The following is a 13,228-nucleotide window of genomic DNA, read 5'->3' as shown; positions in this document are numbered from 1 at the left end:
TTGCCAAACCCATATAAATGAAATATGATGGTTCTCACGTGCTGGAAAAGCTCAATAGTCAGTCCCAGATAATGGTGTAAAGCAAGAAAGGTGACTCTCTGGAGGCGAAGGGCAATGATCTGCAGAGATAGAAAGGGACAATAGAGATACTGAAACATAGTCACTGACAAATGGAAAGTCAAAGATCAGTAGGCCTTTCACATCTTCTAGCACCATTGGTCAGCTTTTCCGATACGTGGCCCGATGCCTTAGAGGTTACCATCATCGCTGAACTGTAAGGAATGACATCCCTGACAGTACTCTTCCATAGCCTTGTACTATTGGGGGGACAGGTTTTACTTATAGTCCCGCAATGACGCTAAATAGTAAGTCCCACCCTTCTGACAGTGGAGAGAAATCGACAAAAAAGAGTCATGTAAGAGTCACAAACAGGTCACCACATAAGACCACAGCCCATTGTATGCCCCAACCTACAAGAGAGCAGGTCTCCGGCATAGACAGATACAATGATGCCAACGCTATTGTCTGTGCTACCTAGCAGGTTGCTCAAACTATAGGCTAGAAGAGGAGAATAATATCTAGGCATCTACCTACCTGGACATCTACCTATCTAGGCATCTACCTACCTGGACAGTTCGGATGAGGCTTTGGGGATACACCTTGAAGACAGAACAAAACGCCTCAACAGGTAGACGCAGTACAGTACTTTTCTCTACGGCCTTTGCCGTTACTGTGCGGTAAGGCCTCTGGTGACCCTGCGTGTAGAAGCAGGTGAAAATTAGATTATATGGTACAAAATTTCCCTTAATCCAATATCTACTGGACCAAAACCTTTAAATTCTGCTCCGGTATCTACCACCAGTGCCCTTCAGTCCCTACCGTGCCAATGTGTCGTCATTCTGGCACAATGACTTATTATTCACAGGGATGTCTCAGTCATTGTGCAAGATTCCCAACACCAGCAGTGAGATTCTACTGGGACTGTCTTTAAGACTAGGTGTTTGCAAATTTGAAGGTAAATTTATGTACAAAAACAATTTTGGTCATCTCGGACAACCTATTTTTGCCTTTTGGTTTTCTTGAGGGTCCTATTGATAGGATATGAATGACTTCAAGTCTCTGAAGATAAAGTTCCTGGAATTCTATAAACATCTTACAAAAATACATAAGAAAACCCAAAACCCAATTTTACCGTAAGAACATCCAGAATACTGAGTAGACTGTGGACATTGTCACCAGCAGCCATGGACTTCATGTAATGTCTGGTACCATCCTTGGAGAAAGATAAAGGTTTCTTAGATTATATCATACAATGGAGCTAATATTATGGGTGTAGCGAATAAAAGGCGAAATTGGCAGCTTTGGCCAACAGAAAGTCAGGATACCCCTATCAACTCCATACGCTAGATGATCGGCCGGGCTAACCAAAATTGTCAGGTTTAGCTGACATTAACTAATAATGGCCACCTGAACATCATCCAGACTTGTGAGGACCATAGCAGTACACTTCATACTATTTTACTATTGAGCACCCCCTAGTGGAGGCTCAAAACTGGCCTAAACATGGGATTTGGAGCTATGGACCAGAAAAATAAATAAAAAATGGTTTCCATCAGGCCAAGAATAAATGAAATCTTACTGGATCGGTGAGTGAAAGTTCCAGCCTGCCTTCCAGGACTATGTAAATACTGGAGTCGGGCTGTCCCGGGCAGAAGACCAAATGTCCAGGTTCGTAGTACTCGAAGACGACGTGCTGACATAGCGACAGGAAGAGAGGTCGCTCAAAGTGTCCGAGCACGCTAAACAAGACAAGGGAAGCAGGAGGGGAAGACGATATAAGAGATGGCTACACAGGCAACAGTATTATTATCCATGTATGTAGAGATAACATCTACATAGAAGTCTATGGAGGAACATGTAGAGCCTGCACTAGAACATACATGGATCATGGCTACCCAGTGTCTCACCGAACATTTTTGAGCATGTAAAGTACTTCAGGGGGTAAAGCCGGGGTCTCCGATTCACAAGCGGGGCTGAGGAGTGGATTGGGAATGGATTCTTGTTGATGTGGTGTAGTTGGAGGCTGTTCCCATCCCCGTCGCCGAATCCTGCAATAAAGGACCCTATAGATCATCTGATCATATACTGTGACTCTACAGATCATTTCTAAGGCTCTTCACCTTTGTTTTATGCTCAGCACCTTCTTCCTCTTCTTATTCTACTGATAAATAGAGAAGGTTATTGGCTCCGGTTGGCAATGCTGTGTAAAGATCTATTCCCACGTGACATCATCATCATGACATCATCATCACAATAGGAGTCAAACAGTAGCAAAGCATAAGTGACCAATGTATAATGTATAAAACAACCAACAATACGTAATAAAAATAAGCACACATAGACGGTAAAGAAACGGGGCTTACGGTCTTACAACAATGGGCCTCAAATCCATCCAGAGATTCACTTGTATTTAAGATACCTTTACGTTCCATTCACACCCATTAGAAGATGATTCTTAAGGCCGAGGCCATACATTGCAGAAAAGCTGCGGATTTTCGTCCCCTTCATTGTTTACCAGGAACAGCGTTATATATTTGGCAATAGCTGTGCCAGTTAGCTCGTTCCCATTCATTTTAGCTGCAGTACCAAATACAGCCACTACCAAATGCATGGCACTGTACTACTAAACAATGAAGGCAGGGGCAATGCTTGTTTAAAGGGGTTTTCTGCTGCAACCGCTGATCTGTGCGGGGTCTAGGTATCAAATCCCCACAAATCAGATACTGATGACCTACACTTTGGATAGGTTATCAGTATGAAGAAAGTCTTTGGGACCGGGAATCTCCTTTAAGTAATGTGGCCTCTTCAATCTGCTGGACAATCTGATATTGCTGGCCTATCTTACAGAGAAGTCAACAATATTATAGAAGAAATCCTTTGAAGATTCTTTAACTTATCCAGCCCCTTTAAGTTTAGATTGTGTCCCCGTCATAGTATATGAGACTACCCAAGTCATTAGTATACATAATGTTATATGAGATTACATATAATGATTTATTTCCAAGAACAGCGCCACTCATGTCCATAGGCTGAAAATGTAATTACAGCAATGTAGAAAACGCAGTTATTACCATCTTGGGAGGACTCTTAAGTGCTGGTCGTCCTGGATTCTCAGGTAATGGCGGATCTGTGAACAACCACATAAGTTATGCATAATATTAAAAGGGATTGTGTAGAATATTCTATGGACTTCGATTAGATAATAAAGACCTTCTAAAGCTAAGAGAAACTAGAACTTAATGCACATGAGATCAGGACACTAAGAAGCATTACAGTACTATAGCTCCTACTAGTGGTGAAGCGGATGACATGCAGTACAATACATTTATGCATTATGGTTAACCCTGTGGTTTCTAGTAACTCACTGAATCAAAGGGATTTCCCAATGTAAAAAGTGACGGTATAACGTTAGGAAATGTCATCACATGCTGTGGGGGTCTAAAGGGAAACAATTCTTGGAATGAGGGAGTAACGTAATAGTCCTTTAACTATCAAAATAAGTAGAATTTTATTAATAAAATTAGAATTTATTTATTACTAGCAGAAGGACCAGCTTTAGACGGGTAAATTTAATTTTTTGTTTGTGTACTGGCCTCATAAGAATTGCCCAGTTTTGCACTGGTCTATTTTGTATGTTGATTGTCTGTGTGATCATGTGTATCACAGTTTGTATATCAGTGAAAAACCTGCGATCAGTTCTTATGGAAACCTGGAGTAAAGCTGTGTGTATGTGACCTTATGTAACAGTGTCATCCACAGTGCCCTGTGCCTTTAAAGCGGACCTACAGCGGTGAAGACAAACAGCTAGGTTGTTTAGAAAACTGGAGTAAAGCTGTGTGCATGTGGAGACTAAGCACCTGCGAGCTTCTATTGGCTGATAAGGGATATTTGGCCTTTTGTATGGCAGTTGGAATATGAGTGAAAGGCTTGCAGGTTTCTATTGCCTAATGCATGTAATTTTTGGGGAACACCGTATCTCAGGAATGGTGTGTCCTAGACAGCTGAGACCTGGTCTAAAACCTTCCCGGACACCTGATGTACTTGTTTACCAAATTTGGTGAAGATCAGTCTAGTCGTTTGGTCACACATAAAGAACATACTTACAGATGGACAGACAGAAACTCATTTAGATACATATAAGCGATTAAGCAATTCTCTAGAGACACTGCCTAAGACAGCATACTCATAGACATTTTGTTAATATTGAAGTATTTGCACTTGAAGAACCGAAGAGACCCAACCTATTATGTCAGGTTTTTGGACTTATGATTCTTGTGTCTTCTTATGTGGAAGAAGGCCTTTGAGCATGTTATGCATCAGGGTAAGGGTGTAACTACTGGGTTGGTATAAAAATAATATGACTCACCTGATTGATACCCTTGTGATAACCATTGGATCAGCCACAATAAACAGACTCCACCCACGAGGAGCCCTGCCCCCACGGTGTAATTTGCGACCTGTAGGGAATAAATTCCTAAATGAGTATGAAAGCATAAGCATGGCACTGATATAAGGTGGCACAATGGTCAGGCTACATTTTGGGTTCTCAAATTCATCCATCATCAGCATTACAAGAGGCTTATAGTGGGGCGCCTCTTTTTTTGCAGTCGATTATCAAGTTTAACTCATTTAAGATGGAGGCCTTATTACTCAATATTCCTCAGAACACCATACAACTTCTATAGTAACTACAACTTTCAATAGCTTCGATATCTGAGGATCCAGCTTACCCCCACATTCCGTGAACCGTTCCGTTTCCCCTCCTACCACTTTTGAGAAGTTATGTGAAGCTGGAACCTCTACGAACCTCCAGACGGACAGGAGCCTCCTGTTCACAGATATATGACTAAATGGAAGGAAGCTGTTGGATGGCCAATTTCCCCAGGAAAATGGCAGATTATATGGTTGCATCCATCCAGGTCATCTAGTTCATTCCTCTATCTGTATATCGCTGCTAAGACCTTGATAGCGATACACTGGAAGTGCGCCAATCTATCTTTCTATCTTTGTAACCCTTTAGGCTTGGGCCCCACAGGACGGAAACACTGCGATTTGCCCGTGGCAGAAACGTAGCGGGAAAAATCACAGCGATTTACAGTAAGTGCAGTGGAAGCTAGCAAATTCTAGCAAATCCCATTCCCACTTTGTGGCAAAAACAGCAGTTTGGGAAATCGCAACATGTCAATAATAGCTACGGAAATGCTGGCAGTTTCCCCATAGATATAACTGTAACAGAAAGTCCATGGAGGAAAACTCTGCGAACTTTCTGTTTAAAGCGCTGCAGAAAGAACTGCGATGTGTTGCCGCCTCGGTTTTTCCCGCAGCACTTTTTGGCTGAGGCGTTAGCCTTAACCGGTTAAGGACCGGGCCCAAAAGTATGTTAAAGACCAGGCCTTTTTTTTCAAAACTGACATGTGTCACTTTAAATGGCAATAACTTTGAGATGCTTTAACATAGACAAGTGATTCTGAGATTGTTTTTTCGTAACACCTTGTACTTCATGTCAGTAGTAAATTTTGGTCGGTATGTTATGTCTTTGATTATTAAAAAATATGAAATTTGGCGAAAATTTGGAAAAAAATGCAGTTTTCAAACTTTGAAATTGCATGTCTTTCAAATAGAAAGTCATACCACCCAAATTTTTTCATAAATATAATTAACCATGTCTTTCATTTATGTAGCAATCAAATTTTAATCACTCTTTAATTTTTTTCAGATATTATAAGGCTTACAAATCAAGCAGTAATTTTCAAAATTTTCAAGAATATTTCCAAAACACATTTTTCAAGGGACCAGTTCAGTTCAGAAGGGAAATTGAAAGGCCTCTGTAATAAAAACCCCCATAAGTCACCCCATTCTAAAAACTGCACTCCTGAAAGAATCCAAAACAGCAGGTAGAAAGTTTTTTAACCCTTTCAGCATTTCACAGCAATTAAAACAAAATGGAGGTCAAATTTACATTTTTCAATTCCTATCACTAATATATTCATTTAGCCCTAGAATTTACACATTTACTAAGAGTTAAAAGAGGAAATGCACCCCACATTTTGTTGCACAATTTCTTCCGAACACGACAATACCCCATAAGTGCTGTTACCCTAATGTACGGGCACACAATCGCTCTCAGAACGGATGGAGCGCTAATTGGATTTTGTAGGCCAGATTTTGATAAAATAGTTTGCAGGCACCATGTCCCATTTGCAGAGCTCCCAAGGTGCCAAAATAGTGGAAACCCCCCAAATGTGACCCCATTTTGGAAACTAGACCCCTCAAGGAATTTATCAAGGGGTATAGTGAGCCCTTTGACCCTACAGGTGTCTCACAGATTTATTTACCATTTAGACGTGAAAATGAAAAATTACTTTTTTCGTAATAAAATGTTACTGTAGCCCCAAATTTTTCATCTTTACAAGGGGTTAAAGGAGAAAATGCACCCCATATTTTGTTGCACAATTTCTCCCGAACACAACAATACCCCATATGTGCTGGTACCCTAATGTACGGGCACACGGTCGCTCTCAGAACGGATGGAGCGCTAATTGGATTTTGTAGGCCAGATTTTGATAAAATAGTTTGCAGGCACCATGTCCCATTTGCAGAGCTCCCAAGGTGCCAAAATAGTGGAAACCCCCCAAATGTGACCCCATTTTGGAAACTAGACCCCTCAAGGAATTTATCAAGGGGTATAGTGAGCCCTTTGACCCTACAGGTGTCTCACAGATTTTTTTACCATTTAGACGTGAAAATGAAAAATTACTTTTTTCATAATAAAATGTTACTGTAGCCCCAAATTTTTCATCTTTACAAGGGGTTAAAGGAGAAACTACACCCCATATTTTGTTACACAATTTCTTCCGAACACGACAATACCACATATGTGCTGTTACCCTAATGTACGGGCACACGGTCGCTCTCAGAACAGATGGAGCGCTAATTGGATTTTGTAGGCCAGATTTTGCTAGAATACTTTTCAGGCACCATGTCCCATTTGCAGAGCTCCCAAGGTGCCAAAACAGTGGAAACCCCCAAAATATGACCCCATTTTGGAAACTAGACCCTTCAAGGAATTTATCAAGGGGTATAGTGAGCACTTTGACCCTACAGGAGTTTCACAGAATTGGCCCAGCAAATTGGAAAATGACATTTTTTGCTATAAAATGTTGCTTTAACCCAAAATTTTGCATTTCCACAAGGGGTTAAAGGAGAAAATGCACCCCACAATTTGTTACGCATTTTCCCCCAACTACAGAAATGCCCCATATGTGGCTGTAAAGTGATGTATGGGCATGCTGTGAGGTCCAGAATGTAAAGATCGCTATTGGGATTTTGGAGGGCAAATTTAGCTGGAATATCTTTCAGGCACCATGTTGCATTTGGAGAGCCCCTGAAGTGCCAGAACAGTAGAAACACCCCAAAAATGACCCCATTTTGGAAACTAGACTCCTCAAGGAATTTATCAAGGGGTATAGTGAGCACTTTGACCCTACAGGAGTTTCACAGAATTGGCACAGCAAATTGGAAAATGACATTTTTTGCTATAAAATGTTGCTTTAACCCAAAATTTTGCATTTCCACAAGGGGTTAAAGGAGAAATTGCACCCACATTTTGTTACACAATTTCTCCCGAACGTGACAATACCCCATATGTGCTGGTAATCTAATGTACGAATGGATGGAGCGCTAATTGGATTTTGTAGGCCAGATTTTGCTAGAATAGTTTGCAGGCATCATGTCCCTTTTGCAGAGCCCCCAAAGTGCCAAAACAGTGGAAACCCCCAAAATATCACCCCATTTTGGAAACTAGACCCTTCAAGGAATTTATCAAGGGGTATATTGAGCACTTTGACCCTACAGTTGTTTCACAGAATTGGCCCAGCAAATGGGAAAATGACATTTTTTGCTATAAAATGTTGCTTTACCCCAAATTTTGCATTTCCACAAGGGGTTAAAGGAGAAATTGCACCCCACATTTTGTTACCCAATTTCTCCCGAACGTGACAATACCCCATATGTGCTGGTACCCGAATGTACGGGCACACGGTCGCTCTCAGAACGGATGGAGCGCTAATTGGATTTTGTAGGCCAGATTTTGCTAGAATAGTTTGCAGGCATTCAATAAGTGCTTTAGCATCTTCTTAGAGTATCCAGATTTTTTGTGAAATGTTGAAAAAGATGCAAAAAAATGTAATTAGTATTTTTGTTCCCCAATGTATTCATCTAGGGGTATAATTTAGGGAATTTAGAGTTTATAACAATAGGAATTTGCAGGTTTATGCAAAAGATGGGGCTTGGTGGCAATCACAAAATTAGAAGTGGAATATTTTCTGGGGAAGAGCTCTAATAATGAAGAACAGTGTGGTATCTCTCAAAGCAAGGGACAATACACAGGCCTGGTTTTGAGGGGCATGAGGGACAATGGTAACGGGTATCTCTGCGTCGCCCATTTTTGGTGCAGACACGGCATTTTTTTTGCGCGTTAGCTCGTGTTGTTGTGGAGGGAAGTAGACTAATAAAATGCCTTTCAGTGAGTCGTTTGACATCTTCAGACTGGGGGGTCTCTATGGGGTCCTGAGGGTCAAAAAGGAGGTTGTGAATTATTTTTTCCTGGAAATCCAGATATTTGTCGGTGCCTCCCTTCTTTTTATAAAGTAAAAAGGCATTTTGGATTCCAATTTGTATTAGGTAGATGGCCACTTTTTTATACCAGGTTTTGGTTTTTCTTTTTACTAGATAGGGCTGTAAGATTTGATCACTTAAATCCACCCCCCCCATGTGTTTGTTATACTCGGACACACTTATTGGCTTATGCTTGTCTGCTGTTGCCCCTCTTTCCCTCACTGCCACTGTTCCTGTGGGGTGTATTGTGCTCAACACATATACATCTCTCCTATCTCTGTATTTCACCGCCAACAGCTCCTCACAAGAATAAGAACAGGACTCCCCCTTTTGTATGCCCTTCCCCACTAGCTGCTGCGGAAAACCAATTCGGTTTTTGCGCATGGTTCCACATGCTCCTGTGCTTGCACAATGCAAGTGTCTAAATAGGGCCACACCTGAATAAAAGTTGTCACAATACAAGTGGTACCCTTTGTGTAGCAGGGGCTGCATTATCTCCACCACTATTTTACTACTGATGGGAAAATTTGGGGGGCATCCTGGGGAATTAATTTTTTTATCTCGTCCCTCATATATTCTGAAGGCGGCGGTGTAGCCAGAACTGCTTTCGCAAAGCTTATATAGCTTTATGCCATATCTTGCCCGTTTGGAAGGGAGATATTGGCGAAAGCTCAGTCTACCGTGAAAACTAAGGAGGGATTCGTCCACACTGACGTTTTGCTCTGGGGTGTAATGTTGTAAAAAGGAGTGGTTCAAATAATTTATGAGGGGTCTCAGTTTGAATAACCGATCACGGTTTGGATCATCACTTGGGGGGGCCTGTGAATTATCACTGAAGTGAAGGAACCTCATTATTCGCTCATAGCGAAGCCTGGACATGACTGCCGAATATATTGGGGTTGACTGTGCGGGACTTTTTGACCAATATGATCTGATTGAGGGCTTTTTTTACAATACCCATATTTAGGGTGAGGCCCCAAAATTTTTTCATTTCCACCAGATCTGTGGGTGTCCAATCTTTGGCATGGGCAGAGGAAGGTTTTTGGCTTATGTACTGGGTGGCATATAAATTCGTTTGAAGGACAATTTCATTGAGGAGGTCGTCGCTTATGAATAAACTAAAATAATTCATGTGGGTAAATTGGGAATCATCCACTGTTATGCCAGGAGATGCAGTAAATGGGTGGACTCTAGGGGCAAAAGATGGAGCAGGTGCCCACTGGAGGGAACGCACATCAATTAGTGGGAAAGTGTCACTGTGTGCTGCCGCACTGCTAGTTCCTGCACCTTCACCATCTGAAGAGTCAATATCATCAGGGAGAACGTCCCCTGAAGACAAATCTGAAATGACACTTGTATTGTCATTTTCATTGTCTGCAAATGTTTCAGTGTCAGACGCATCTGATGCATCTGACCAAAGAATGGCGTATGCCTCCTCACTAGTATAAAACCTCCTCGCCATAATGTCACTGATTGCGAGCCCTCTTTGGTAGAGTGGCTGTAAAGCGCCGCAGAATATGTTAGCGCTATACAAGTCACAGATATATATATATACCTATATGGCGGGTATATATATATATGTATATATATATCTAAAATTTATACGGTAGATATATATACAGTGCTAGAGAGCTGATTATTGTGAGCCCTCTTTGGTAGAGTGGCTGTAAAGCGCCGCAGAATATGTTAGCGCTATACAAGTCACAGATATATATATATACCTATATGGCGGGTATATATATATGTATATATATATATATATATATATATATATATATATATATCAAATTTATACGGTAGATATATATATAGTGCTAGAGAGCTGATTATTGTGAGCCCTCTTTGGAAGAGTGGCTGTAAAGCGCCGCAGAATATGTTAGCGCTATACAAGTCACAGATATATATATATACCTATATGGCGGGTATATATATATATGTATATATATATATCTAAAATTTATACGGTAGATATATATATATATGGTGCTAGAGAGCAATTTATTGTGAGCCCTATAGGGTACGGTGACTGACACTTTCTGTAAAGCGCCACAGAATATGTTAGCGCTATACAAGTGACAGAAATATATATATATACCTATATGGTGGGTATATATATATATATATATCTCCCTATCTAGCTCTGATATACACAGATATATATATATATATTTATTTTTTTATATATATATATATATGATCTATATATAGATTTGGGGATAGGGGATTAGGAATTAGGGGATCGATGGGTTTGGGGGCAGGATCAGGCAGTAGAAACTGTGTATATGGGTGTTTTTTAGCAAGCAATGTCTCAAGTCTCTCTCCTTCTTCTCTTCTCCTCACAAAGTAACAATGTGTAAGGAGAAGAGGAGAGGGAGGAGACTTGAGACGCTGCCTGTACTGTAAATAAAAGAGATCGCTGTGACTTGCTGTCACAGCGATCACATGACCGGGGACCAATCAGATCGGTCCCCGGCATCTTCACCAAGTCCCGGGCTAGAGGTAGGGGCGGGACTGTTACCAGGGGGGGGCGCGATCTGCTCCGAAATGGCACCTAAAGACCGGACGTATTTCGACAATAGTCCGGTCTTTAGGTACCAGCACATGAGGCCGTAAATTTACGTACGGCGGTCCTCATGTGGTTAAGGATTATTTGTACAATACAAGACAGTCACACTTATACTTACCAAGTCAACTTCAAGTAGGTTCCCTTCCTCCTGCATCATGTGACCGACCATCCTGCACAAATAGCAGATATTCTATATTTTAATATTTCTGGTTAATGGAATTGTAGACAATTACCAAACTTTGATTGGTTATTGTGGGGAATCAGGTGACTGGTCGTAGATGCTAAAACGGAGCTATCACCGTTATTTGCTGGCCAATACCACAGATTTATGGTGCAGATACTGTGTTGTAGATTCCCAGCAATGTCCATGACATACTTAACTTTGTAATTGGTAAAATAGGGATGTATAGGTCCCATCCCTTGTCATGCCCTGAGGTTGTCCAGGCCGAGCCCACCTATTTTGCGGCAGGGCTTTGTATGCCACATCCTGCTTATTGGAGCAGGACATGTCTGAATTTTCCAGGACTGTTCTGCCAATTTGGGACATTAACTACATCATTACAATCCAGGCAAATCCAAAGCACAATCCACAAACAAATCTGTGTATAAGATATGGCTTACGCTAGGTTCACACTAGCAGTCCGTTCTCATGTTTCCGTTTTCTGCATGCAGAAGACGGAAACCTGTCATACCGAGTTCAGCCGTGAGCGTTTTAGAGTACTGCATGAAAAAAACGGTTTCGCCGCAGAGCGCATAAAACGCTCACCGGCGCACTCGGCTGGACACCTTTCAAACCCATTCAAATGAGTCCTGCAGGTTTCCGTCTCCTGCCTCTGTTTTGTGCAGGAACCGGAAACCTGCAAAACGGACTCCCGGGTGCAGATGCGAACAAGCCCTAAGGCCAGGGGTGAACCATGGGTTTCTGCCACCTGAGGCGGATGTCAGAAAGCCGCCCCTCCTCTCCGCCCCCTGCTCCAGAGTGGAGGGGCAGGGCCGAGCAGGAGGGGGTGGAGCAAGCGGAGCGAGCGTCTTTAGCAGGCAGGACTGTCCTGGACTAGCTTAGGTCAGTAAAAATGCCGCCCTCCCTGGGGCCCTGGCATAGCGCCGCCTGAAGCGGTCGCTTCAGGTCGCCTCATAGAAGGTGCGGCGCTGCCTAAGGCACAAAATCATCGCAGATTTGTTACAAAATCAGAAGTGAGAAAATCAGCTGTGTGCAAATATTACCGGGTGTCAAAATTCAGACTATTTCATGTATGATATGTAATGCAACCCCTAATAATATAATGGTCACCATGTTTATTCTAGTCATTTCATATATAGAACTATACGTAATAGTAGAATATACATAATCCAGTATTAATGGGAACTAAGAGGGCCTAGAGCATGGAAAAGTCTATACAGCCATGGTAACATGTTGGAAATCTAGAATGTCCTAGCTATAACCTATGGCTAATATAATTATAAATCATAAAATAATCATATTATTATTAGTATTATAATACATATATAAAATTAAATACTACTAGTAATAACAACAACAATATGGCAGTAGAAAAGACTATACAGACAAGTACAACAAAGCTACGCAATGTTGCAGAGCATTCACTTTCATTTGTATATCATAAATAAGGAGTAACAGAGTGAGCAGACACCTGCAGACTATCCCACCCACCCCCTTCATGCCTGACAATAGCCCCCATTCACATAATGTCACTTTTCACCTGTGTCCTCACTTGTACGACCTTCTTCTGACTTTCTTATTTAGTCTGAGCCACTAGGTGACATCATGGCCAGCGCTGGGCCGGGAGCTGAGCCATTATTGGGCGGTGATACTAAACACCACCCCATATACTCCACCCAGGATCCCTATATATGGGGAGGACACGAGCCATCTGTACACAACTGTGCTTGTAAATACTAGAAGCTCCAGAATCTCATTCATTAAAGAGACACTCCTCATAATAGATGTCAATCTGCTCCTATTAC

The 13,228-nt window shown here is 41.7% G+C and overlaps 1 protein-coding gene across 2 annotated transcripts in view; it reads right to left on the bottom strand.

Annotated features, from left to right (window-relative positions):
• LOC142202615 (patatin-like phospholipase domain-containing protein 6) overlaps positions 1-13,027 on the bottom strand; it is a 28,997-nt gene extending 15,970 nt beyond the window's left edge. For both annotated transcript variants that reach the window (XM_075272826.1, XM_075272827.1), the window contains exons 1-10: positions 12,964-13,027; positions 11,361-11,412; positions 4,427-4,517; positions 3,132-3,187; positions 2,181-2,218; positions 1,968-2,108; positions 1,640-1,799; positions 1,193-1,273; positions 627-755; positions 39-119 (exon numbers count right to left, since the gene is read on the bottom strand). In XM_075272826.1, the coding sequence (XP_075128927.1) occupies positions 39-119; positions 627-755; positions 1,193-1,273; positions 1,640-1,799; positions 1,968-2,108; positions 2,181-2,218; positions 3,132-3,187; positions 4,427-4,517; positions 11,361-11,411 (828 nt within the window). In that variant the 5' untranslated portion in view covers position 11,412; positions 12,964-13,027. The remainder of the gene's footprint in view (positions 1-38; positions 120-626; positions 756-1,192; positions 1,274-1,639; positions 1,800-1,967; positions 2,109-2,180; positions 2,219-3,131; positions 3,188-4,426; positions 4,518-11,360; positions 11,413-12,963) is intronic.
• Positions 13,028-13,228: the final 201 nt, after the last annotated feature.

This window comes from Leptodactylus fuscus, chromosome 5 (assembly GCF_031893055.1).
Source record: "Leptodactylus fuscus isolate aLepFus1 chromosome 5, aLepFus1.hap2, whole genome shotgun sequence".
Classification (NCBI taxonomy): Eukaryota; Metazoa; Chordata; class Amphibia; order Anura; family Leptodactylidae; genus Leptodactylus; species Leptodactylus fuscus.
This window is presented reverse-complemented; position numbering and strand designations above follow the sequence as displayed.